At 41.2% G+C, this 24211-nt stretch overlaps 2 protein-coding genes across 2 annotated transcripts; one reads left to right on the top strand and one right to left on the bottom strand.

The window, feature by feature from the left end:
• The first annotated feature begins 1638 nt into the window (after positions 1 to 1638).
• Positions 1639 to 18759, top strand: gldc (glycine dehydrogenase (decarboxylating)). Its single transcript, XM_079161989.1, has 25 exons — positions 1639 to 2060; positions 2237 to 2315; positions 6094 to 6229; positions 6385 to 6549; positions 6758 to 6835; positions 7060 to 7207; positions 7675 to 7871; positions 7986 to 8082; positions 8237 to 8342; positions 8500 to 8639; positions 9283 to 9363; positions 9533 to 9630; positions 10427 to 10511; positions 10601 to 10642; positions 10886 to 11028; positions 11728 to 11803; positions 13825 to 13950; positions 14566 to 14715; positions 15439 to 15551; positions 15769 to 15910; positions 16341 to 16452; positions 16584 to 16679; positions 16867 to 17039; positions 17131 to 17211; positions 17465 to 18759. Exons 1-25 carry the CDS (start codon positions 1773 to 1775, stop codon positions 17603 to 17605), a joined length of 3093 nt encoding a protein of 1030 aa, XP_079018115.1. The 5' UTR covers positions 1639 to 1772; the 3' UTR covers positions 17606 to 18759.
• A 1334-nt stretch (positions 18760 to 20093) lies between these two features.
• On the bottom strand, positions 20094 to 24086 carry LOC306698005 (monocarboxylate transporter 13). The gene is made up of 5 exons (XM_079162141.1): positions 24070 to 24086; positions 23456 to 23704; positions 23231 to 23374; positions 21550 to 22332; positions 20094 to 21039 (listed from the first exon to the last, which is right to left on the bottom strand). Exons 2-5 carry the CDS (start codon positions 23649 to 23651, stop codon positions 20867 to 20869), a joined length of 1296 nt encoding a protein of 431 aa, XP_079018267.1. The 5' UTR covers positions 23652 to 23704; positions 24070 to 24086; the 3' UTR covers positions 20094 to 20866.
• Positions 24087 to 24211: the final 125 nt, after the last annotated feature.

Genomic DNA, 24211 nt, shown 5'->3' with positions numbered 1-24211 from the left:
GTCAGGTTCTGTCCAGCTTTGGGTCTCTGAGTCATCCAGTGTCCCTGATGAGTGAAGAAACACCAACACAGCACACTGGCTTACCTTATATGACTGAATTAATAACAGACGTTGATACGCAGGTCTTATTGAAAGCATTTTGAGGAATCTCTGTTATTTTGTCAAATTACGTGAAAAGTGTCAACAGTCATGCTAGCAGCATTGTGAGGCTATACTTGGACAAAGGATGCTAGTTGCTAATTAGCACTAAACACAAAGTACAGCTGGGGAAGATGGGAATGTCTTTAGTTTTGCAGGTATTTATTCAAAAAACATATTCCAATTTTGACCTATTAACGAGACTACATTCATGAAAAGTCAAAGGATCACCAGTGTGGTTACAAGTGATTAACCACAAATGTGAACCTCATGGTGGTGCTAGAGGAAAAATCTGAGGATCACCAAAGTTGTTGTGTTTCATCCTCTGGTAACCAAGAAGGTATGTTCACAATTTATTATCAATCCATGTAGTTGTTGTTGACTTCCGGAGAGGCCACACTCAACACCCACCACTGACCATCAATGGTGCCGATATAGAGAGAGTGAGCAGCACCAGATTCCTGGGGGTGGACATCAGTGAGGACCTCTCGTGGACAGCCAACACAGCATCACTGGCAAAGAAAGCCGACCATGATTGTGCGTGACTCCAGACACCTTTTTAACCAAATATATGGTGTTTGCTTGTTTCTTCAGCGCAGCTGATGGTGCATTTGTGTTCCCTCTTCACCTTTCAATGTTTAGACGCATTCCTCCCTGAAAACTGAGTGTGGCTCAAGTGATTGGATATTAATGTGCTGGTGTGCCGAGCTGCCTACTTGTAATCACACCAACCGAAATGCATTTGAAGGGCTAAATGGGAACTGGAGCAATGTGTTTTGTTTTGTTGATGAATTGATCCTTCTTTTAAATAAAGAACTTTCATAGGTGCAATCAGAAGGCCTGATCTCTGAGGTGTCCTCTCATAGACCTGCAGACTTTCATGTTTATGACTGATAAGTTTACAAGTGGCTGGTGTAAACAGCAGTTGTTGGGGGGCATTTTGGAGGACTCGGTCCTTTTATTCACACCTATGAAGCAATAAACCATAATTCATATTTAGCATTCGACCTTTAAAGAATGGAAAGAATAGATGAAAACTAGTTTGCATGATGCATCAGCAAGTAATTTGTCTTTATGTTGACATTAAAACAACCTCAAGTTCAAATTATTTATAAAGTCTCACATAAATCACACGTTTGCCTCTGGGCTGTACAAGCTGTACAACATGTGATGTGATATGGTATGCTTTCGTCTGGGAATGAACAAGAACCAGCGTGTCACTTTATTAGCCATTGGGTAAATGCCCAGAAGGTTTGGGTGCCATAGTGTACCGTGCCATTTCTCCTGCAGCGTTTCATCCTCTTGGCCACGCACATTATCACTGAGATGACTTGCTCTTAAAATATGTGCAGAGTGATACTTATATATTTTTTAATCGTGGTTAGTGCGCACGCGAGAAACTTCAGCAGCTGTTTAACCGGGGCTCGTCACTGCGTCACGCAGCATCTCCGCTCTGATTGGTCTGCTCTTGGGCAACTGTGCAGTTGTATAAACTCTGCAGTTTGAAGGAGTTGGCAGACTCTCCTGCAGGGATCGCATCCGTCTCAGTGGGTGGAAACACTGCCGTGAGAGGGAAGGAAAAAAAAAAAGGCTTCACTAGTTTCCGCAGACTTGTCTTGCAAAGTGATTTAGAGATGCAGAGCTGCGCCAAGACCTGGGGTATTTTCTTGGCCAAGTCGGTGAATCCCAGCGCACCATGCAGGCATCTGAGTGACAAGAGCCGCGTGGTTTGGAAACTTCAGTGCAGGATCCGAAACAGCGGCGCATCCTTACTAACACCAGCCCGGGGTCTGAGGACGTCTGCAGCCGTCTCCTCCAGACAGATTGAGAGAACATTACCCAGACATGATGATTTTGCAGAGAGGCACATTGGCCCAGGTGAGAGGGAGAAGAGAGAAATGCTGGATGCTCTGGGAGTCGAGGTAAGATTCACTAGCCTACTCGCCCCCCACCAAATAGGGCGCAAAACACGCTTTTCCAATTTATTAAGCCAAATTCCAGCATGAAATATCTTGTTTTGAGCAGTATATTGATATTATTCTGTTCATATTGATATAGCCATGTTTCCACGCTTTTCATATATTTGTTTCCCCCACAGTCGCTCGACCAGTTGATGAACGACACAGTTCCTTCCTCAATCCGAATGCAGCGGAGTATGAAAATGGATGACCCAGTCTGTAAGTTTACCTTCATTTTAATATATTTATTATTGATACAATTACATCTTTATGTGACATTCAAATAGCGAAAGGCTGCGACATCAACCTCGACCTAAATGTGCAAAACCCCGATTTAAAATGCTAAATATCACCAAAAAGCATGTAAAAACGGTGCTTTTATCGCACTCGTCTCCAGTTATGTTGCACAGTGAGGTTTTTTTCGCACATTACACCGTCAGTTAAATGAAGCCAAGAGAGTGGGTTGGAATGTAGGTTGCTCTATTGTGTGGCCGTGGAGCGCTCTCCCCTGTTAAGTCTTCCTTTGAACATATTTGGAGTTGTTTTTGCGAAACTCGGCGAGCGGCACCAATTCCCTGTTGGGAAGCCGATGCTCATAGGATGGCAACTGGAGTGTAAAGTTTAGCCTTGAGCTCCGGTCCCCAAGTCCAGTTCAATCTGGTTACAGCGTTCACATTACATCACAGCCGAAGGGCTTCCTAATAAGGTGACTTGGCTATGTTTTGCATGGGGATTTGCCTGGATGTGTTTTTTTTTCTTTTCTCCTATGCAAAATGTGTGCATTGCATCACCACACACAGTCTTCCCGTGTGTTTTGGCTCATTTCTTCTTAAAATAAACAAAGCAAACGACAACAAGAACACATACAGACTGGGAAATGAGGTTGTTTTATCAGAGGGGATTTTCAGTAAATGAAACAAGGAAATGAAAGAGATTAGGCAGTGAATTGAGGGAAATTGACTTTAGTCGCAGATATAACCCCTCTGTAAAAGCAGCAGTTTTTCTAACGGATGTGAAGCTTGTGAAAGATGAATATATTATGACTTACTGCAAGACTAATTCAACTACAAATATCTGCTTGGAGGGAGGCTTATGTTAATTTCTTGAACTGGGGCTGTTACGTATGCAGATGTGCAAAATGAAAATAATACAATGGGGTGGGCCGCATGGATGAAATCATCATCTCAGCAATATTGAGAACATATTTTCTTATATTCTTATGTCATGATATTCCGACTATATGCCATATTTCATTTAAAACAATCAAATTGATCTTCAATGTAATGAAATCGGTTCCATTGTTGTGGGTTAGCTGACACAAAACTCTTCAAATATGGAACACAAAGGCGTAACGTAATATACATAAAATATAACAATTACTTTCATTATCGGTTAATCTGCTGAATGTTTTCTTAATTCATTCACTGTTTGTGGTACAACAAATATACAAATTAGGGCTGCAACAACGAATCGATAAAATCGATAAAAATCGATTATTAAAAGAGTTAGCAACGAATTTCATTATCGATTCGTTGTGTCGGCGATTATTACGCCACTCAATAAGTGGCGGAGATGTTCACAGCAGCTGGAATAATGGAACAGCAAACACCGGAAGTTGATTTACGCGATTTGTATTATTTTCGCGTCATTCGCGCCGCCGCCGCCGCCGGGGACCTCGCGTTTGGTCACGATCGCCGGGGACCTCTTCACCGCGTTTGGTGTTACACACCTTGGTGTGACCACCAAACGCGATGAACGCGGGGGGAGTATTTGTGTTCATTCGCGTGCATCGCGCCGGAGAGGGGGCGTGGCTTATCGGCCTGAAAGCTGTTCACTGAGTGGATCAGCGCGTGTCTACCCTTCACTGAGAGGCGTGGGTAAACCCGCTGAACCCCATTCCAGATATTAGTCCATTTATTTTTTTAAATAATTACTTTAACAGCTCAGGGATGTTCAAGCAACCTGTTTGTGCACTTTGTGAAGATGTGTTGCTCTGTGAATGTGCACTGTCAGTTCAGGGTTGGAAATTAATGTTTTTTTTTTTTTATCCGATTCATCGATTAATCGAACAAATAATCGACAGATTAATCGATTATTAAAATAATCTTTAGTTGCAGCCCTAATACAAATATCTTGTTTTGTTTGACTAATGCCCCAAAACTCAAAAGGTATTTAAATCATTACACAAGAAATGGCAAACTTCAACCAGCGAGGGGCTGAAACCTGGAAATGACTGAAACGATTAATCATTTTTCAAAATAGACTTGGTTGATTGACTGGATTCAGCACTAAATAATGTCATGTCATAATACAATTCCACCTAAGCATAAATACATGCCGACGTGACTCTATTGCATAACTCTGCAGCCATATACTTGCGACATTGATTTGACAGTAGAGATAATTTCCGTGACGCAGTCGGCTTTAACACCAGAGAGCCACTGGAAAACCCAACATTTATGAAAGATTGTTTAAAAAAATGTCAGGTTTCGTAATGCAACAAGCCAAGCTGAAGGAACAAACTGGAGGCAGTGCTGGTTTTCTGCTTGTTCAGCTTTGGAGGGCTTCAGTTTGCAAAGCCAGCAAGGGATTCTCTCCCCAACAATAGACCTCCTGGATGGTTCTGAATCAGGCTTTTTTGCTGCCCTGTAGAAGTCCAGGACCATGGGAAAGCAGTCCTCCCCTACTGAAACAAACTCGCACACACCAACGGCTCACCCTGAACCTGCTGATAATCCTTTTTTGTACTGAATTTTGCCGATTCACCACCTCCAGACTGAGACTGTGCACCGTTTAGAAGAAGCTGTAAATATGCCCTCGTATACTGGCTACAGTCCCTCTCACCACCAAACACTTGGACGTGTCTTTCTTCTGCAAAAACAGGAGTAGTTGGGGCTCTCGGTTCAGACGGGTGGTATTGTCCATTCCTTGGAGTTGCTAGGCAGCCAGGAAGGCCAGAGGAATCTCAGAGGCTGGTTGTGCATTGGTAGCGCTTCCTTAGAGCACTGGGGAATGAGGCTAAATAACTGGCCATCGACAAAGAAACACTGGGTGTAGTCCGTCTCTTGATGCTTCTGAGATGAAAAAGTATTTATATGGTATTGTTTTCTCATCCCAAGTTCAACTGTAACATGATTTTCCCCATGTTATATTTTGTTGACATTATATACTCAGTTTTACTTTGAAGAATATGTATTTTGAATTATTTTAGGTACAGTAGGAGGGTTACTGTATGTGGAGTGTGTGGTAGCTCTGATGGACTGCAGCTTTTATTAGTTAACTAGTCAGGTCCTCGCATGAAACCCTCAATGCTGTTCTTCAGATGGTGTGGCATATCTTGTTTGCCTTTTTGTTATTTATGCAAACTTTTTAGAAAGTTGTTTTATGTATAATCCTACATTTAAACCAATATTATCTGAGATTCCTCAACTGAGTACCGGATCAGGAATCAATATTGGCAGATATCCTCACACTCTTCTTTCTCCTAACCTAAAAGTCTACTTTCCACGCTCCACTCGTGATCATTTATGTACGATAACATGACGCCAGGGACTGCTTGTGATTTAATAAATGTTCCTGATACCGTAGTACTGAAATTAATTACATTGTCGAAGAGTTTTGTATTTGTGGTTTTGCTCACATGCATCCATAGTACAGTTGGGTGATATGGATAAAGTGTATTATTGTATATGTTTTATATTACAACATATATTTCATTGAGAAAAGCTAAGACATAAAATAACCAGAGAGGAATGTCTGTTTTTGTTTTATCCAGTGAATTTGAAGAGATACGTTATTTGATTGCATTGAGCCAAAAATCCATTTAACACAATATTTCTATCTACTAGTATTGCGAGCCGATAAGCAGTAGGTATCATGAGCAGTGTAGAGAAATCACTCTTGTTTTTTGGATTATATTTTTAACGTCATCAACACTATCATGTAGTGTCATGCCCAATTTATTTTTCTATATAATCACAAATGACATATTTTACAGGTGAGAGTGAAATTCTGGACACTCTACAGAAGATTGCATCAAAAAACAAAGTATGGAGATCCTACATCGGCATGGGCTACTACAACTGCTTGGTACCGCCGCCCATCCAGCGTAATCTCCTGGAGAACTCAGGCTGGTGAGTGACTTCAGGTGGCCCTCGCTTAAAAGGAACCTGATGGAAATTTGAAAGCGCAGGGAGCTTGTTTCTTCTCCGCACAGAAACCTAAAGATGTTTATTCTGTAAGTTTGGTTACTCACGCCAACTTTTTGTCCAAACTTGCTTGTGCTCAGGGTGACTCAGTACACACCCTACCAGCCGGAGGTCTCTCAAGGACGCCTGGAGTCGCTCCTCAACTACCAGACAATGATCTGTGACATTACTGGCATGCCTATGGCAAATGCGTCACTGCTCGACGAGGGAACGGCTGCTGCTGAGGCCATGCAGCTCTGCCACAGGTATTTACAAGCAATGATGTGAAAAAAAAAAAATCTTTACTACTACTCCTATTGTGCAATGGAATCAAATCATAGGAATTTAAGATAATAACTGTTACACTTCAGTAATAAGTTGCATCTTGGCCACAAGAAGAAACCAAGCAAACGCATACATTTTCGATACATAAACATGTGATTGAGACCAGTTATTTGTTTTTACTCCTCACAGACAGAACAAAAAAAGAACCTTCTACATTGACCCACGCTGCCATCCTCAGACCATTGCCGTGGTGCAGACCAGAGCCAAGTATGTATTACACACAATCCATGCATGAGCTCTATATAATGAAATCAATTGAGTGAACAAGAAAAACAAAACCATTGCATTGACCATCAACTATTGAGTGAAACATTCTTTTTATGGTATTAAAATAGAAAACCCCTACACACCTCTTTTTCTTCTTGAGAGGATGTATCATTATACACCTATATTTCTTAGTTCCCCTCTAAGTTTTCACTGTCATGTTGCAGCTATATCGGGGTGAAGACGGTGCTGAAGCTTCCTCATGAGATGGACTTCAGCGGGAAAGACGTGAGCGGGGTGCTCTTCCAGTATCCAGACACTGATGGCAGGGTGGAAGATTTCACAGCCCTTGTGGACCGGGCGCACCAGGGAGGGGTAAGGGAGCGTTAACGCATAACAAACCCGCCGCTTTCAGGCGACTTTGCAAGTCTGTGATTACTTTATATCAAAAGAAAGGCACACAATCTCAGATTTGCAAAGTTCTCTTTGTCCATATCTGAATTTCATTCTCAAGATGTATCGAGGCAGTGATACAGTTCACCTATTGGCCTTTTATTTTTTACAGCAGCTTCGATTTAAAGTTCTATGCTGATGACACCATAGTATATTTATATTTAATATATTGGCTTTGTACTGCTTTAATGGAAGGGTGAGTTGTGCGTAAAACCACTATCATGATTTGGTAGGATCGTTGTTTTACAGGAAGTGCTCATCTCTGAAGTATATGTGGCATGGCTGCAAACCACCTGCTACAAATTAGGTTAGAATAGATGCCTTTTTTAATGACCAAAGGCTAATTTCGTCCATTGACTTTGTTGTACTCTGGTTCTCTCCCTTTCAAGGCTCTGGCTTGCTGTGCCACAGATCTGTTGGCCCTCTGTGTGCTGCGTCCTCCGGGGGAGTTTGGCGTCGATATCGTGCTGGGTAGCTCCCAGAGGTTTGGGGTTCCTCTCTGCTACGGTGGCCCCCACGCCGCCTTCTTCGCTGTTAAAGACAACCTGATCCGGATGATGCCTGGCAGAATGGTTGGCGTCACCAGGTGAGGCACTCATCGGTCAGAATATTGTAGAGCTAAGATTTTATTTCCTGAATGAAATTAATTGTAGAAACGATAAAACAAATGGAGGAAACTGTTAACTAACTTACATTTCAGGGATGCAGCTGGTAAGGAGGTTTATCGGCTTGCTTTGCAGACCAGAGAGCAGCACATTCGCAGAGACAAAGCCACCAGCAACATCTGCACTGCACAGGTATAAGAAAGCTCACACTTTGTACTTTCTTATCATTTCAGAATTTCTGTCTGTGTAGATTTATTTAATTTGTTTTCAAAATGTACTATTTCTTGGGTCATTAAATGTTTAAAAAAAACTAAAACATTCCTTTTGTTCAACCTCTGACTCCTAGGCACTGCTGGCCAACATGGCTGCTATGTTTGCACTGTATCATGGTCCTCAGGGACTCAAACACATCGCTGAGAGGACACACAATGCTGCTCTGATCCTTGCCGAAGGTAAATTTGTTCGTTAGTATTTTAAGCTTGAAGTCTAGCTTTTATTACTGCGGCACCAGTTCTCACTTACATTATAGATAAACAAACATTTATTCAGTTATGTATGCGTCTAAAGCATGTGCTAAATGTTGTTTTTCCATTGCACACTTTGTTTCAGGTCTGAAGAGAGCAGGACACCGTCTGCACAGTGAGATGTTCTTCGATACTCTAAAGATCAACTGTAGCGTGGCAGCCAAAGACATCCTTGAAAGAGCTGTGCAGAGGGAGATAAACCTGAGGGTTTACACTGACGGAGTGGTAAGCAGATCATATACTAACTGAACCTTCTTTTTTTGGACAGAAATTGCAAGAAATGCTTTTCAAATTGATACAACTACATGAAACGTCACCACAAACTGCAACATGATGACACGATCAAAATCACCGCATCAACATCCGCAACTGCAGCAATACACAGGGCACCACCATACCCAACAAACACCCACAATGCCTTTTATTTAGTCAAAACGAATCAAAAGGCTCGAGCTTTATGAAATCTGTAAATTGGGTATGTCAACTTATGATTTCCAGATAAATGTCCAAAAGTTGGAAAAATAATTGGTATGCTTTTTTTATTCTCAGTCAGACAACACTTTACTAATAGAAACTCCCAATATAGGCTATTGAGTGCCTTGGTAAACCTATAATTTATATTGAATTAAGTTTTTTTTCAATGATTTCTAACTTTAATATGCTTGGTCTACATCATATTCAAGTTCAGATCTCCTGGGTTATTAGCCGTCCTCCCCCAAGCTGTTGACACAAGCTGTTTATTTAACTGCATTTACCTACTTCAGTCACTTGACGCCAGATGAACATACAATATAAGATGGAGGCTTTAAGATCAGACGCATGCTGTTAAACATGTAACAACTTTGTCTTGAACTGTCTCTGTCAACAGTTGGGTGTCTCGCTGGATGAGATGGTGACTGAGAGGGACTTGGATGACTTGCTCTGGGTCTTTGGTTGTGAATCTTCAGCAGTACGTTGATTTCTTGTTATTCACTCATTTAGATTTCATCTGTTATTTAAAAGTAGTTATCAGTTTTTTCTGTCTTTACTTCTTGGTTTCATAGTGATTGTTATTTATAGAAGTAGCTTTAACATAAAACTCCTCCACCTCCTTTTAATTTGAAATGCTCAATGTGCAGGAGCTGATTGCTGAGAAGATGGGTGAGCGAGTAAAGGGGATCATGGGAAGTCCTTTCAAGAGGACGAGCAAGTACCTGACGCACCAGGTCTTTAACAGGTTGGTATTCTCAAGTTAAAGTGCAGCACTAAAGCACATCATGTAGCACTATATCAATGAAAAGGTATTGCACATGATACAACCTTTATGTCTTTATGACATGTTGGGCCATAAATATCAGATTTTCCACATTGATCGTCTGGCATCAAGCACAGTTGCACTTAACCATGAGGTGAAATCACCACATTACATAACTGACAGAAATGTGGTGCTCAGACTTTGTAGTATTAATTGTCTGATCGGAAGCCCTGCTGCACTTGATAATGGGGTTAGAGTTCATGGTTTGTTTGTGTTATGAGAAATGCATACTGAACAGTATGACTGTAACAGTCCAAAAACATTTTAATTTCCAAACAAAAGTCATGTGATCAACCCCTTCTGGCCTTAATAATCATCCAGCTGGTGTTAGTCTTCATGCCAACTGGCAATCCTTCATGATCTGGCTTAATTTATTATTTAAAATAAGAGATGTGAATTTAGTCTGTAACATTGTAATCATTGAAACAAATGATTTCTGCAGTAGAAATTGGCCTCAGTGGTAACAAGGGCGTCTATCTTGGCTGCTAAATCTGGAGCTGCTATCTTTTATTAGTGCCATAAAGACCGACTGTTATCAATGTATTAGAAGTCCATTTAATCTTTGACATGATCATTGTGACATACTTGCGAAAGTATTAAGTAGTCTGCTTACTAAGTGTGTTTGTAGGATATTTGACCAAGTCTTTTTTTTCATCACTTAATTGTGCTCAATCTGAAATCAGTTAATCCTAATCCTTTCTTCCTGGTTAATCATTAGCTATCACTCCGAGACCAACATTGTGCGATACATGAAGCGCCTGGAGAACAAGGACATTTCTCTGGTGCACAGCATGATACCACTGGTTGGTACAACTTGACTTACTAAGACACTCAGATTTGCAAACGATTCACAAATTGAAGTTATGTGATGGTAAAATGTTTTCTTCTTTAGGGCTCCTGCACCATGAAGCTGAACAGCTCTTCAGAGCTCATGGTGAGTAATTTAAGAACAAATAAGATATCTTCAAAGCTACCATGAAGTTAGTTTGTCAGGAAGTTCCCATGACATGTTTATTTGTTGTCATGTGACCGAAATATGTAAACCAGGAAATCACCTGTGCAGCTCCATCCACTGAGGAAGGCCATTTTTCCATGGAATGAACTGTCGAGCTCAACCTGAAGTGGTTTTGGAAAGTTGCGATCTTTCCCACTCACTGCTGTCCTCTCTCTTCTTTAGCCAATCACCTGGAGGGAGTTTGCCAACATCCACCCCTTCGTGCCTCTGGATCAGGCTGATGGCTACCAGATTCTCTTTAGACAGCTGGAGAAGGACCTCTGTGAAGTGACGGGCTATGACCGTATCTCCTTCCAGCCAAACAGGTAAGACTCACCTTTTTATGTTGCAGCCTATATCTGCATATACCAACTCATCAAGCATCACTCCCTGATGTCTAGCTCTGAAACCGTTCTGTTCTTAGTTCACATAAATAAAGTAATGCTTAATTTGAATTTCCCACAGCCGTTCAGCTGCATTATTTAACACATTTTAAAAAGATTCCGTGGAAAACGCTCCCTTCTATAAATGATTTTAACCCCTGAAGTCATTCAGAAAAAAAACCTCATTAGACTTATGATTTATTAATAGATTAATTCTGTAGAGTGTCAACTCTTCTCCTGTCCTTAAAACCTATAGCACACGGTGTTAATGATGCGTGATTTACAGATGTGTCACATCCTGTTATCATTCTTTGATAAAATAGGCATTTTACCAAAGTTACCAGAACTCTGAGGGTAGAAAGAAGCCAGGCCTTTTTTATTTGAAGTGAAAAACCAAGAGTTTCCCTTTGTGTCTGGGACTTTGTAGTTTGTTTTAGACTTTAGTCAAATGCTTTCTATCACCACTTTATCAGCAGGAGAAGGTTTATGAACGGCACACTGGAGAGTTGTCATGCAGCCAGCTTTTCATCTTTCTCTCCCCTTTTGGTAATGTCGGTAGACTGGTCTTTGAACTGTGCAGAGGTAAGGATGTGTGTGTAGGTGTAGTACATAACCATAGTGTGTGTTTCCCTTGTCTTCCAGTGGTGCTCAGGGAGAATACGCTGGCCTGGCTGCCATAAAAGCCTACCTGAACTCAAAGGGCGAGAGCGCGAGAACTGTAAGTGTGGTGCCTAATTACACTGTCATACCGAAACACCTGTGTGAATTAGTGTGGAAGTTAATAGGATTAAATGACAGTTAAGGTTCTCATCTGATTCTGCAGCTTAACACAAATTGGATTGGTTTTGATTTAAGCTCCAGTTTCCAGATTATCTGCACTACAAACAAACGATACAGAGGAATGTTATGATCAAAGCCATATGCAGTGTCCCACAGCAATTTAGAGAAAACGTACTGAAAGGAATAGTTTGACATTTAGGGAAATGCACTTATTTGCTTTCTTGGTAAGGATTGATGAGAGGATACATAACACTGAATTAAACTAATGCAAAGCTTGTGCTCTGCAGGGCTCCGTTGTCCACTTATTTATTACGCGTAGGGGACATCTTGAGCAAAACTGCTCTTCATCAGACAGGAGCAGTTGTGCATCTGCTCACTTTGGATTGGATGTGCGTGGATACTCCTACAATAAACTATACTCTTATGAAACACATACAGCCAGCCAGCAGCAGGTTACAAGTCACTGCCTCCATCCGAGAGATAGTCTCACCCATAACCCACAGTGAAAACTACAACATCTTTGATCTGTACGTAAAATGACAGGCAAGCAAGCAATTACTTAGTATGTTTTTAGACCTCTAAAGCTCACTAATTAACAACTTATTTCTGGTAGGAGGAGGGTTTTGTTACCATTGGACAGTCTTTATCTTAAGATAACCATCTGATGACTGTAGCATCACTTTTGAAGCAGAATCAGTCTAATCATTAGTAAAATAGCAAATATTTCCCAAAATGCCCAAGTATGACTGTAACTCTCCTGTTTTTCAATAAGATTAAAGTGCTTCTAAAAGCAAAGCAATAATGTCATTGCTATTCTTAGATGTGCTGTAAACCATAGTAACAGTGCTGATATCTAAGAGTGGTTTATCTCTAGTAGTTCCTTTTGATAATGCTGACGTTGGTCAATAGAGTACATAAGCCACAGAGCGTAAGGCCTATCAGTGTGACTTCCTGACAGTTTTATTGCTCCCAGGTTACCACAGGTCATTTTCACATCTCAGATTAGCGTGTTTCAGGTATTCTGGTTAGGAATTCCTTCAGTATCCTGACTTACTGATTGGCGATAGCTCGAGGACAAGGCGAGATAAGACCCCCCCCCCACACACACACACAGATTAAAGAATGGCTGACGCAAGTATTTTTCCTGTACTGTAAATCGTCCTTTCTTTTTTTTTTTTTAAAAGATTCCCTCAGGAGTACATCTTAGTTTGGACCTTGACTGTTTCAAGGGATCAGGCCACTATCTAACAACCGTGTGCAAACAAAGGGGCTGAAAACGCTCTGATCCCACTATAGGCTACCTGCTTTCAAGGTTCCATATTTGGAGTTTTTAAGACTTTGAGAACTGCAAGTCACTGGCGTGTCATGCTCTGCAGTGTTTCCTCGGTCACTCATTTGTCAGTTTTGCCCAACCTACAGGTCTTAGTGACCCAGTTTCCTTGTGCGAGTTGCAAAAATGTCGCCCTAATAAGGAATAAAATCAATTAGTGACCTCCAGGCAGGTTACACATTGGTGCCATTGGTGGGTGATGGAAAGTTACAGCCTGTACCAACACAGACTAAATCCTTAATAGTCCTGCTCTTTTTGTATAAATAAGTTATTTTTTATTTATTCTACTGTATAACTGTTATCAAGTGGTGGTTTGACCGTAATAAATACTAGATACTGTTTTTGGATAGAATATCTCTTTGTGACTTTTTTAGGTTTCCTTTCTCTACAAAGCAGTATTGTTAGACTCAAGCTCACTCAAGGAGATGAATTATAAGAATCCTCATCTCTTGTAATATTAATATGAAGGAGTTATGTTCTGCTGATCTTGGATATATAGATACTGAAATATCATTAGTCCAAAAGTTACTTCTACACACACTGAATAAAAAGACGATTTGCCTCCAGGCTACAAATGTGTCTCAGCTCTCTTGTCCTGCTACATTATTATTTCTTCTTTTCACCTCCAGGTTTGTCTGATCCCCAAGTCAGCCCACGGCACCAACCCAGCGAGCGCTCAGATGGCTGGCATGAAGGTTCAGGTGGTGGAGGTGGACAAGGACGGCAACATCGACCTGGCACACCTCAAGGCGCTGGTGAGAGCCGGACAGTTTTCATTCCACTGGTTTCACGCATGAGGATCCAAGCTGCTGTATAATGTTGTATAAGGACCATTGTCAAGTCTGAGGACATGTCATAAGCGTGATGATATCGCCAAAGTTATCTTAGGTGGAGACTTCAAATCTTCAAAAGAAAGAAACGAGCCATGTTTGAAAGGTGTGGATGCTAAAGAGTGTCACTTATGTGGGTCTAGCTCCAAAAACAAATCTCATTATGAAAGTATAATGAAAAATAGTTTGTCTTTTATGAGTCGCCCATCTTAACTTGAATAGTGTCGTGCTAAATTGCTGGAGATATCTTTTTTTTGCAAAGCAGTAACTGCTGACCATGATACCATTTTAAATCCATGGTTGAGCGGTCTTTAGCGTTGGACTGTTCACTATCTCTGTGGATCTCCATAAGAGTTCAGAAAAGACCATGGCAGCTTTGAATTAAAGTAAAAACAAATGTATGTACAAATGACCAAGAGGTATTGATGTGATACATTTATCACAGCTCGGTAGTCCCGAGTCAAATTTGGTCTGTTCCCGCAACACCCAATTTTAGTAATAATGATGTTGTTGTCTTGTGAATCCTGCCTTCTCTTCCAGGTGGATAAACACAAGGCGAGTCTGGCAGCCATGATGGTCACCTACCCTTCCACCTTTGGTGTGTTTGAGGAACAGATCGGTGACGTATGTGATCTTATTCACAAGAACGGAGGCCAGGTGTACCTGGATGGCGCCAACATGAACGCCCAGGTGAGAGAGAGGAAACATGAAAACCTAATGTTTCTGTTCGAAAGTGAACGCTTACTTGTGGGAACTGAAGGCTAATAGGATAACGGTTTATAGATGCGTGTTATCGTGCTGTAAATAGTTAACCTTTGTTCTCTATGATCTACAGGTGATGGGTTTTACGCCAAGAACACCTCCACAAATCACTGACAGACTTACAGACCCTGTCCCCACTGACTTTTATAATGCATTGTATTCTTTTACTGGTCACGTGACTCCTAAATATCTGGGCAGATCAAATTAAGGAGGAATCTGGAATATTTAATATTCAAATGATTGTCAACAAGGTTACTTTTTTTTGTGGTATTGTTAACTCAAGGGGCCTAGAACAATGAGTTATGCAAGACACTTACTACTCATGCTATACATGTCATTTCTCTTGTTCATTAGAATTCTAAATGCTTAGTAAAGCTACAGCTAAAATATTCCTCACTTGCTTTCATGTGAGAGATCTTAAACTATGTAATGCCCTTATCTAGTTTAGATTGTCGTCTCTTTTACACTCATTGTCCTGGAAGAGCTTGGATTTGACGTGTTTGCCTGTATAGTATCAGTAAAGTCAAGGTTGGGCATTCTTTACTCCAATCTATCGGTGTTTATGGTGTAACATTACCAATAGCTAAATGTTGGCAAACTTTGGTAAAAGTAGAAATGGTGACGATTTTCCTTCCTTTTGCTGTTTTCCAGGTTGGTCTGTGTCGTCCTGGAGATTATGGCTCTGATGTGTCTCATCTCAACCTGCACAAAACCTTCTGTATTCCTCACGGTGGAGGAGGACCTGGCATGGGGCCAATTGGAGTGTAAGTCAGAATGGAGATTATGAGCCAGATTAGATGCGTTGTATTTATGCTAAATGTACTGTAACCCTGATGGGCGACATTATCTAAGTCAGTTATGAGTACATGCACACAGCTGTATGTTTATTCTGTAAAAGCAATAACATAAATAGCAACATTTGTATCACTTTGAGAAGGACCGTCTGTTCTCATGACATTCTTCTGCTCTTGTCTTCATCAGGAAGGCCCACCTCGCCCCCTTCCTGCCGAGCCACCCTGTGGTTCCCATGGATTCAGTCAACACCAGCAGCTCGCTGGGCACCATCAGCGCCGCCCCCTGGGGCTCCAGCGCCATCCTGCCAATCTCCTGGGCTTACATCAAGGTCAGCGCAGCTAATCAATTATTTTGCGTTATCTTGAGAGGACGGCATGACATGTTTCACAACCTTTGATACCAGAGAGCATGGAGGACACAAGACGTACCAAAGTATTTAGTAAAATTCTGAAGCAAAAGCAGAGGAGGATGGGGAAAGATTTGGAAGCATAAAGAAATGCTAGAGATGTGTCTCATCCAAACAGTGCAGCAACCTGTAGTCTGAATTCAGAGCAGTTGAATGCATCCTACAACGCATCAATTTGTAAAAATTATTTTGACACAAATCTTCTTGACATTTATTCTCTAGAACACGAAGTCAGTTTTTTCTTAATAATTTACTGTAACAGACATTTTCGGGCACGTAAACCTCATTTCTTCACATGTTATCACGCAGAAGTGTTTTCCAATATCCCTGCTAATATCGTTCCTGTGTTTAGATGATGGGATCTAAAGGACTTCTTCACGCTACAGAAGTGGCCATCCTCAATGCTAACTACATGGCCAAGAGGCTGGAAGGTCACTATAAAGTCCTCTACAGAGGCAGGAAAGGTACGGCTGAAAAAGCATTCACTTCTCTCAATGCATGTTGACGTAGTCTCTACATTTCCAAAGACGAAAAAAAAAAGCTTATGTCAAATTTTAAAATGCTTTGCTGGATGTTCTTGTGTTGGTCTGAACAGGTTATGTAGCCCACGAGTTCATTCTGGATGTGAGGCCATTCAAGAAGACTGCTAATATTGAAGCAGTCGACGTGGCCAAGAGGCTGCAAGATTATGGTACGTTTAATAATACACAGTATAATGTGTCTTTTTTTTTTTTCTAGATATTGAATATACAGGATCCTACATTTTCTTAAAATCAAAAATTGTACAAAAACACAAAAATGTAAAATAAGTTTTTATTGGTTTATCATGGCTGCAATAGAAGCTCTTTCTGATTTTGCTTTTTTGTGCTGGTGTCCAGGTTTCCATGCACCCACCATGTCGTGGCCGGTGGCTGGTACCCTCATGATTGAGCCCACAGAGTCTGAGGACAAGGCTGAGATGGACCGGTACTGCGACGCCCTGCTTGGTATCCGACAGGAGATCGCAGACATCGAGGAGGGAAGGATGGACTCCCGCATCAACCCGCTCAAGGTACCCGAATGGCTTGATTAGTCCATTTGTACGAGGTGGAAATATGCCTTTTTACAGCAGCTAATATAAAGCTCCTCATGTGTGTTTGCAGATGGCTCCTCACTCTCTGGCCTGCATCGCATCCTCCAACTGGGACAGGCCCTACTCCAGGGAGCACGCTGCGTTCCCCTTGGTGAGTGTCCTCATCCCTCTGACTTCATTACACAATCCCGGCTGCAACTTTTCTGTAGTGCTAAAGGTGTTCAAGATTAGACGGTCTTTGTCTGTATTGCCATCTAGTGGTCAGATGTAAGAATTGCTTTTTATTCCTCAAAATCTGTGCAGAGGGCTGCAAAAACGTTTTTTTGAAAGAATGTTTTTAATGACCGGTGCAACTGATTTAGATTTTGGTTTATTTTATTGTCACATTTATCCTTCCTTTACAGCCCTTCATTAGGCCCGAGACCAAATTCTGGCCGAGCATCTCCAGGATCGACGACATCTACGGTGACCAGAACCTCGTGTGCACCTGCCCGCCCATGGAGGCCTACGAGTCTCCGTACGAGGAGAATAGAGCCTCCTCATAGATGCTCCCTGTGGTCCAGTCCCAATGTCACTCCCGAGCTCTAAAGCCTCACGGACTTTACTTGTTTGCTCAGTGAAAATGTGAGAACAGGATACACAATCGCAGAATAATTGGACTCTATTATTATTATTATTATTATTATTATTATAGGATGTTTAATCAAATTAGGTAAAATAACAAATCAATACTGTCAGACTCTCAATGGGGGGGGGGGGGGGGAGAAGATATTCTTTGCCACTTTGTTTTCTTCCAGCGCTGATTTCAGACTTGCCCTTGACCTGTTAACATTAGTGCCCTAAGAATTGTGTTTAATTCCCTCAAGCGGAGCCAGAAGTGTATTACGGTGGGGTGCAAAAAGTCTACAAGAGAGCTCTCAAGCACTTAACCATTTCACAATGTAGCAGCCCTGAGCCCTAGCAGACTGCTTTCAAATGAGGGTCAGAGTCGGAGAGGTGGACATTGGGACGGGGCCTTTTCTCTGATCTCACCTATTTGACAGGGGTCACTGGTTTTCCCTCGACTCAAACTGTTCCAATGGACCAAAGCTGCAAGTTTTGCTTTTCCAGGTCGCAAAATAGGTGCATTCTTTTACACATAGGCCGCTACGTAAAACACCTCTGAAATACTGTATTTTAAGTTGAGTAAACTTTTCAATTACTAGACTCCCAACATCTATAAATACAATGCCCTTGGTGCCTCAATTCTGTTGTGTAAAATAGCTGCCTTGACATTCCCTTTTTATCAAGTAGTCTGACAGAACATAGAGGTTTTTAATTGTAGGCTGTTAATATTCATGTGTTGTATAAAAAAATGTTTCAATGGGTTTTGTTGTGTAAGTAGATGGTTAGTCTAAACTTTTAATTGTTTTCTAATCTAAACTGTTTTGTCAAAAAATTCTGTATTAAACATTTTTGTCTTTAAGTGTGGACATGTTTGTTTGAAGACAAGTAAGATGCGCTGAAGGGAAACTGCAAGACGGGTTTAAATTCTCCTTCTAGTTAACACTCCCACCTCGTTGCGACTGACAAAGTGGATCACAACAGGTGGAAAAGCAATCCAGGGAATCTGGGAAGGACGGGCTCGTCTTCATCAGGTCTTTCGTCTCAAATTGAAACTTTTGGAAAAATAAAATGTTTCTAGATATTTCCTTTCAAATGGCTTCATCTGAGATTTTGTTGAAACTAATATTTATTTGAAATGACGGAAAATAAATTAACAAATGACTTTTGGAATATTGTATATTACATTTTCCTACAAGGATTTCATTATTTGACATTTTATAATTTGTCTTTTAAACTGATTTGTGACATTTTATAGCATTAACTGACTTTTTAGTGACAGTTTCTTTTAATGATTTTTTTACGATATATTATATTACGACTTTTTATGACTTTTTTTACGACTCACTATACTATGACATTTATTACGACATACTATACGATGCCATTTTTTACAACTGTTTCATGACGTTATGACTTTGACATACCATGACATGTTTTCTGGTATTTTTACAACAGACTGATGATTTATGATTTTTGAATTAAATACTACACTATGACAGTATACTATGACATTTTTGATGATTTCTTATATGCTATACTATGACATACTATACTTTAACATTTTACTTGTTACCTTTTTATGGCATATCCTATGACTTTTACATCATACTATGACTTTTTAACGACATTCTATTATAGTTATTTTTTATGAAATACTTAAGTTTGACTCTTATGACATACTATACAGATATTTTTTATGACATACTACACGATTACATTTTTTTAATGATTTTTTTCAACATACTATATTAGGACATTTTCTATGACTGACAAATTATACTCCAATATTGTTAATGACATACTATACCATGACCTTGTGACTTGACATTTTTGTGAAAATGTATATGCTGACATAGCGGCCCTGTGAGGCTGTAGTGAGGCAGCGTGGTGTTTTGAGCTGAATAGTAACTGCAGCATGCTGCTAGCAAAGTTAACACTAACATGCTGAACATCTGGAAATTTAAAGGCAGATAAGACAAATGATATAGATGAAAAGTAAGACGTGAGGCATGCGTTTAAAACCATCAGTGCAATCATTTATTTCTTAAAATGCTGCATTTTTAACTGACAAGAACTGGTGGTGTTAACAAAATCACATATTGAGACAAAACTTTAGAACACAAAAAGATCAAGTCGCTCAAAACATCAAAAAGGTACAAAAGGAAGCTAAAGCCATTCATCCGTCTTGGACAGAATCTGTTAAAAGTATTTCCTTGGTGAAACGGCTTTAAAAGGTTCGTTTTTCAAGTATGAAAATGGTGCGTTGAATTGTGCGTATGAGAACTAGTATTACAGTACTCTAGGAAGAACACAAGTTATCAGGACCTCAAGTTATCTTTTAAAAATCATTAAGAAAATCCACATTTTAAGTTGATAAAGTTACCAAACCTTATTTCCTTTGAAGACTTCATCGTAAGTCTCGATTGCATAGGAAGAACTGATTTCCTCGGACAAGCTATATGTACATTAAAGTCATAAAACCTACACCATGACCTGTGATGAAATACGCCCCTTAAGAGCAGAGTCAGAGTGCCAACACACCAGTAACATGGAAAGCCAACACTTACACAATACTCACAAGCACATCAAAACAGTTTAAAAATAGTCCGAGAGAAACGCACTATTTCCTCCTTTTTGCCCAACAGTAACAGTAACAGCCAGAGTAGGTGGATGGGACAGTATTGCATGTCTGCTGCATTATACATATATATTTACCATGACCGACTAAAAAAACTTAAAATCATTCCAATCCACACCAGAGTGTTTCTTTGGTTAAAACCTTTTTCTATTTTCTGCTGTTTAAAACACAGAACTATTTAAAAAAATACCGTAAGAGTGTTTTAACCTGCAAACAATACCGTCACTCAGAGGTAAAACCCGTCTGCAGACTTTGAGGGAAAAGGGGAAAGAAAATTGTTCGTGCTACTTCCATTTGTCAACCTCTCAAAGTCTCTCATTGGCTTCAAATGAGGATATATTGCACTTATTTCTGAGAACATAAAAATGTCACTGTTGTGATAGTTCTATTAATTAATTAAGGAGGAATATATATATAAACGGAAGAACCAGGGCTAATGATTTATTGATTGTCTGCTGGGACTAATGGGTTTCATAACCTAAACCTGTCAACAAGTCAAACCCGGCCAAACCACACAACAGCTGGCATGTGATCCAACGCTGAACACACCTCAGGCTTATAATCAGGTTGCTTCCGAGTCGTCCTGGATAATCGCTTCATGAACTTTAGCGTCTAATGATTTTCTCCTCTGAACTAGGCAGTCGACCAGGGCGACAAACACCGCTGATGAAACGAGGCAGGCACCCGAGAGGTAGAAGGCAGCGCTGTAGTCGTTGGTCTGGTCCACCAGCCAGCCTGCACGAGAAACATTAGAGCACAGTGTGCCAGGGTTATAAATACACAAACAGACAGGGCTCCAGGCGTGTGTAGACCTACAGTGAAGAGTTTGTGCCATTCTCATTATACACTATGACATTTTTATTAAATACTATATTATGAAAGTTTGACATTTTGTAATGACATACTATGCCATGAATTTTTTTACTACATACAACATAAGGAAGGACATTTCAAGAAACATTATATTCGATAATTACTGGGAACCATTTGATCGCTATTCAAAGATTACGCCGCACACACACTGAGCCATTTAACTGTGGATGATTCAAATATAAGGCATGCATTTCATGCTAAGTTCTGGGGTCCAATGGTACAGCGCCTCGTTAACAGCTCCGTGAGGCTTTAGTTAGGTACAGTGGTGTTTTGAGCTAAATACCAATGGCAGCATGCTGCTAGCAAAGATAATAGATTAATAGATACAGTCTGCCGCATTGTTTTCCTGCCTGACAATCTAAATCTGCTCACCTGCAGCAGGTGGGCCGAGGAATCCACCGATGCTCCTGAAAAGCATAAAGAGCCCCAGTCCGCTGTCGAATCCCTCCAGGGTCACAATGTCCACGATAGAGGTGACGTGAATGGCCACCACGCAGCCGAACAGGAAGCCGTAGAGCGAGGCAAAGACCAGGATGGCCCAGTAGTTGTGGCTGATGGGCAGCAGCAGGAGCACCACCCCGAGCAGAGCGACCACCATGGTGAGCAGCTGCAGGTTCCTCACCAGCCTCATGTTGGCTATCCACCCGCAGAGCAGCCTCCCCGCCAGGTCTGCCAACGCCAGGGTAGAGAGGATGAAGGCAGGCCAGTAGTTATCCATCCCCAAACTGTTGGCGAAGGGCACTAGGAAGAGTGGCGGGATGAAAAATCCTGCCGCCGCAAAGATGGCAAACAGGATGTAGAGGAGTAGTTCAGGTTTTCTCATCAGGGAGAACTGGAAGATTACCTTCCTCTGTGGTGGGACCGCAGCGGCATCGCCTTCTGGATTTTCTTTGGTTTCCTGTATCGGGCTCTGGACTTCCTCCAGGGGTCTCATGAGAGCGCCGCAGACACACAGGTTGAGCTGAAGGCCTCCGATGACGAGCAAGGCCCCCTGCCAGCTGTACATCTCAATCAGCCACTGGAAGAAGGGGCTGAACATGACGGCGAAGACGCACTCCCCGGAGCTGGCGATGGCGTAGGCGATGGGACGCCACCGTACAAAGTAGTGGCTCACCATGCTGTTGGCGGGGATCCATGTGAAGCAAATGCCCGTTCCTGGAAGCAGAAGATGGAAAACTTGAACCATCATGTTTCCTTTCGGAAGATCGGGGTCCTCTGATAATGTTTTAACCAAACAAAGTGGTCTCCTTTGTTTCATTATCAATTACTTATTTATTTCTCAATTAATCCCTTAATTAATTTGTGTCTATAAACTGTAAGAAAATTAAAAATTAAAAAATTCCCAGAGATCAAGTTGGCATCATACAATTGCTTATTGTGTCCGTCAGTTTATCATATACAACCGTAAAAACTGAAAGCAGGGAATTTGAAGAATTTATGTCTGAAAAAAATACTGTATTGTTTACCGTGTGTTGTCTGAAGAAAGCTACACAACTGCCTCTGAAATCTGATGGAGAGATCTACTCTCCCTCTGTGCAACTGCCCTCAAGCTCACTGTGCTGGCTTGTCAGCAGGAAAATACACAAACTACTCTATTTGAAAATAACAATTAAGGAATGCATATATATACACACACACACACACACACACACACACACACACACACATAAATAAAAGTGGATTAAAAAATGTCTTTAAACACTCACTTATGTTTCTTCAGAGATTGATGGACACGTTAGTATTTTCTCCAACAAGTTATTCATTTTTAAATGTGTTAAATAAACAAATGCATCTTATCCCTTTCTTCCATCGTGTCACATGTGTCCCTAATGCAACAATAGAACATGTTCAGGTCTTCATTCAGCTAATCAACTGACCCCTCACGTTTATCTTGAATCCCCATCACAAGGTTGCATCCCACTGCAGTTGAGGGTTTAAATGATACAATTAGGTGGTAGATTTAATTTGGCGTTCCTCAGACATAAACTAACCAATCAAAGGAGCAGCAATGCTTCCTGGGGGAGTCACGGTATGTGCTGAGTGTGCTATATACCTTGCAGGATGCCCATGGTGAGGTAGAGCCAGGGCAGGCTGAAGTCCAGAGAGGCCAGCAACATGCCGGAGGCCGACAGCAGACCTCCGACTATGATGACCACTCTCTGGGAAAACTGTAAGGTCAGCGCACTGGCCAATGGAGCTGAGAGGGAAAATGGAAACACCATTACAAAAAATATTCTTAAATTATAAACCAACTTCAAGCTAGAACCCATGTCTTTACCTCCTAGGTGAAACATGGCGATGGTGGTGGAGGTGATCCATGAGGTGGTGCTGGTCGGGACTCCAAAGTGACTCTGGATGTCCAGGAAGAAGATGCCGAAGTTCTTGAGGACGGCAGCAGTGAGGCCCATGATGAAAAAGGCGGACATGACCACCACCCAGCCGTACCCCCCGTCAGGAGGTCTGCTGGACTTCATCCTCACCGCCCCTCTGCAGGCTGCTCTCCAGCCTAAGCTTGTCGTGCAACAAACTGATAAAAAGGATTTCACATTTGTTTGTGGCATTGGAATTACCAGTGGTGGTAAAAGTCCTGCATTTATATAATACTATCAGTAAATTAAAAAGTAAATTATTAAAATTAGAGGAACTGTTCCCATACATGACATTATTATATTGTTAATGGTTATTTCAATGAAATGTATGGAAAGGTGACACAAACCAAAAAATGTTTTGATTTCAGAATGTTCTGTTTGTGGTCCTTCATACATCTAAAAAAAGGGGGTATAAAATACAACAAACACCAGTCTAATACAACAGCATCAGTAAGTACAGCCCCAAAACCTTACAGCAGTAAATAGTTCAGAGCGTGAATATTTTGCACAAAAGAAAGCTCACCTTTCTCTCCGCTACGGTCCCTCTCCTGGTGTCTTCAACACATGTACTGATGCTGCAAATTTCCTACAGCATTACGGTCAAGTTGTCAAAATGCGGTCGCAGTGCGCTCTCATTCAGAAGTTTACGGGAATCCCATTCAAAA

Source organism: Pholis gunnellus, assembly GCF_910591455.1.
Source record: "Pholis gunnellus genome assembly, chromosome: 6".
Lineage (NCBI taxonomy): Eukaryota > Metazoa > Chordata > Actinopteri > Perciformes > Pholidae > Pholis > Pholis gunnellus.
The sequence above is the reverse complement of the archived record's forward strand: the minus strand, read 5'-3'. Positions and strand labels throughout refer to the sequence as shown.

Excerpts from the sequence above, each read along its gene's own strand:
- LOC306698005 (XM_079162141.1), bottom strand. The coding sequence starts at position 23,651 with ATGAAGTCCAGCAGACCTCCTGACGGGGGGTACGGCTGGGTGGTGGTC. Across the intron at positions 22,333-23,230 it reads CACCATGGGCATCCTGCAAG|GAACGGGCATTTGCTTCACA; the intron begins GTATATAGCACA and ends TTCTGCTTCCAG. Across the intron at positions 21,040-21,549 it reads CCTCGGCCCACCTGCTGCAG|GCTGGCTGGTGGACCAGACC; the intron begins GTGAGCAGATTT and ends TTTCTCGTGCAG.
- gldc (XM_079161989.1), top strand. The coding sequence starts at position 1,773 with ATGCAGAGCTGCGCCAAGACCTGGGGTATTTTCTTGGCCAAGTCGGTG. Across the intron at positions 6,550-6,757 it reads GCCATGCAGCTCTGCCACAG|ACAGAACAAAAAAAGAACCT; the intron begins GTATTTACAAGC and ends TACTCCTCACAG. Across the intron at positions 11,804-13,824 it reads AGGGCGAGAGCGCGAGAACT|GTTTGTCTGATCCCCAAGTC; the intron begins GTAAGTGTGGTG and ends TTTCACCTCCAG.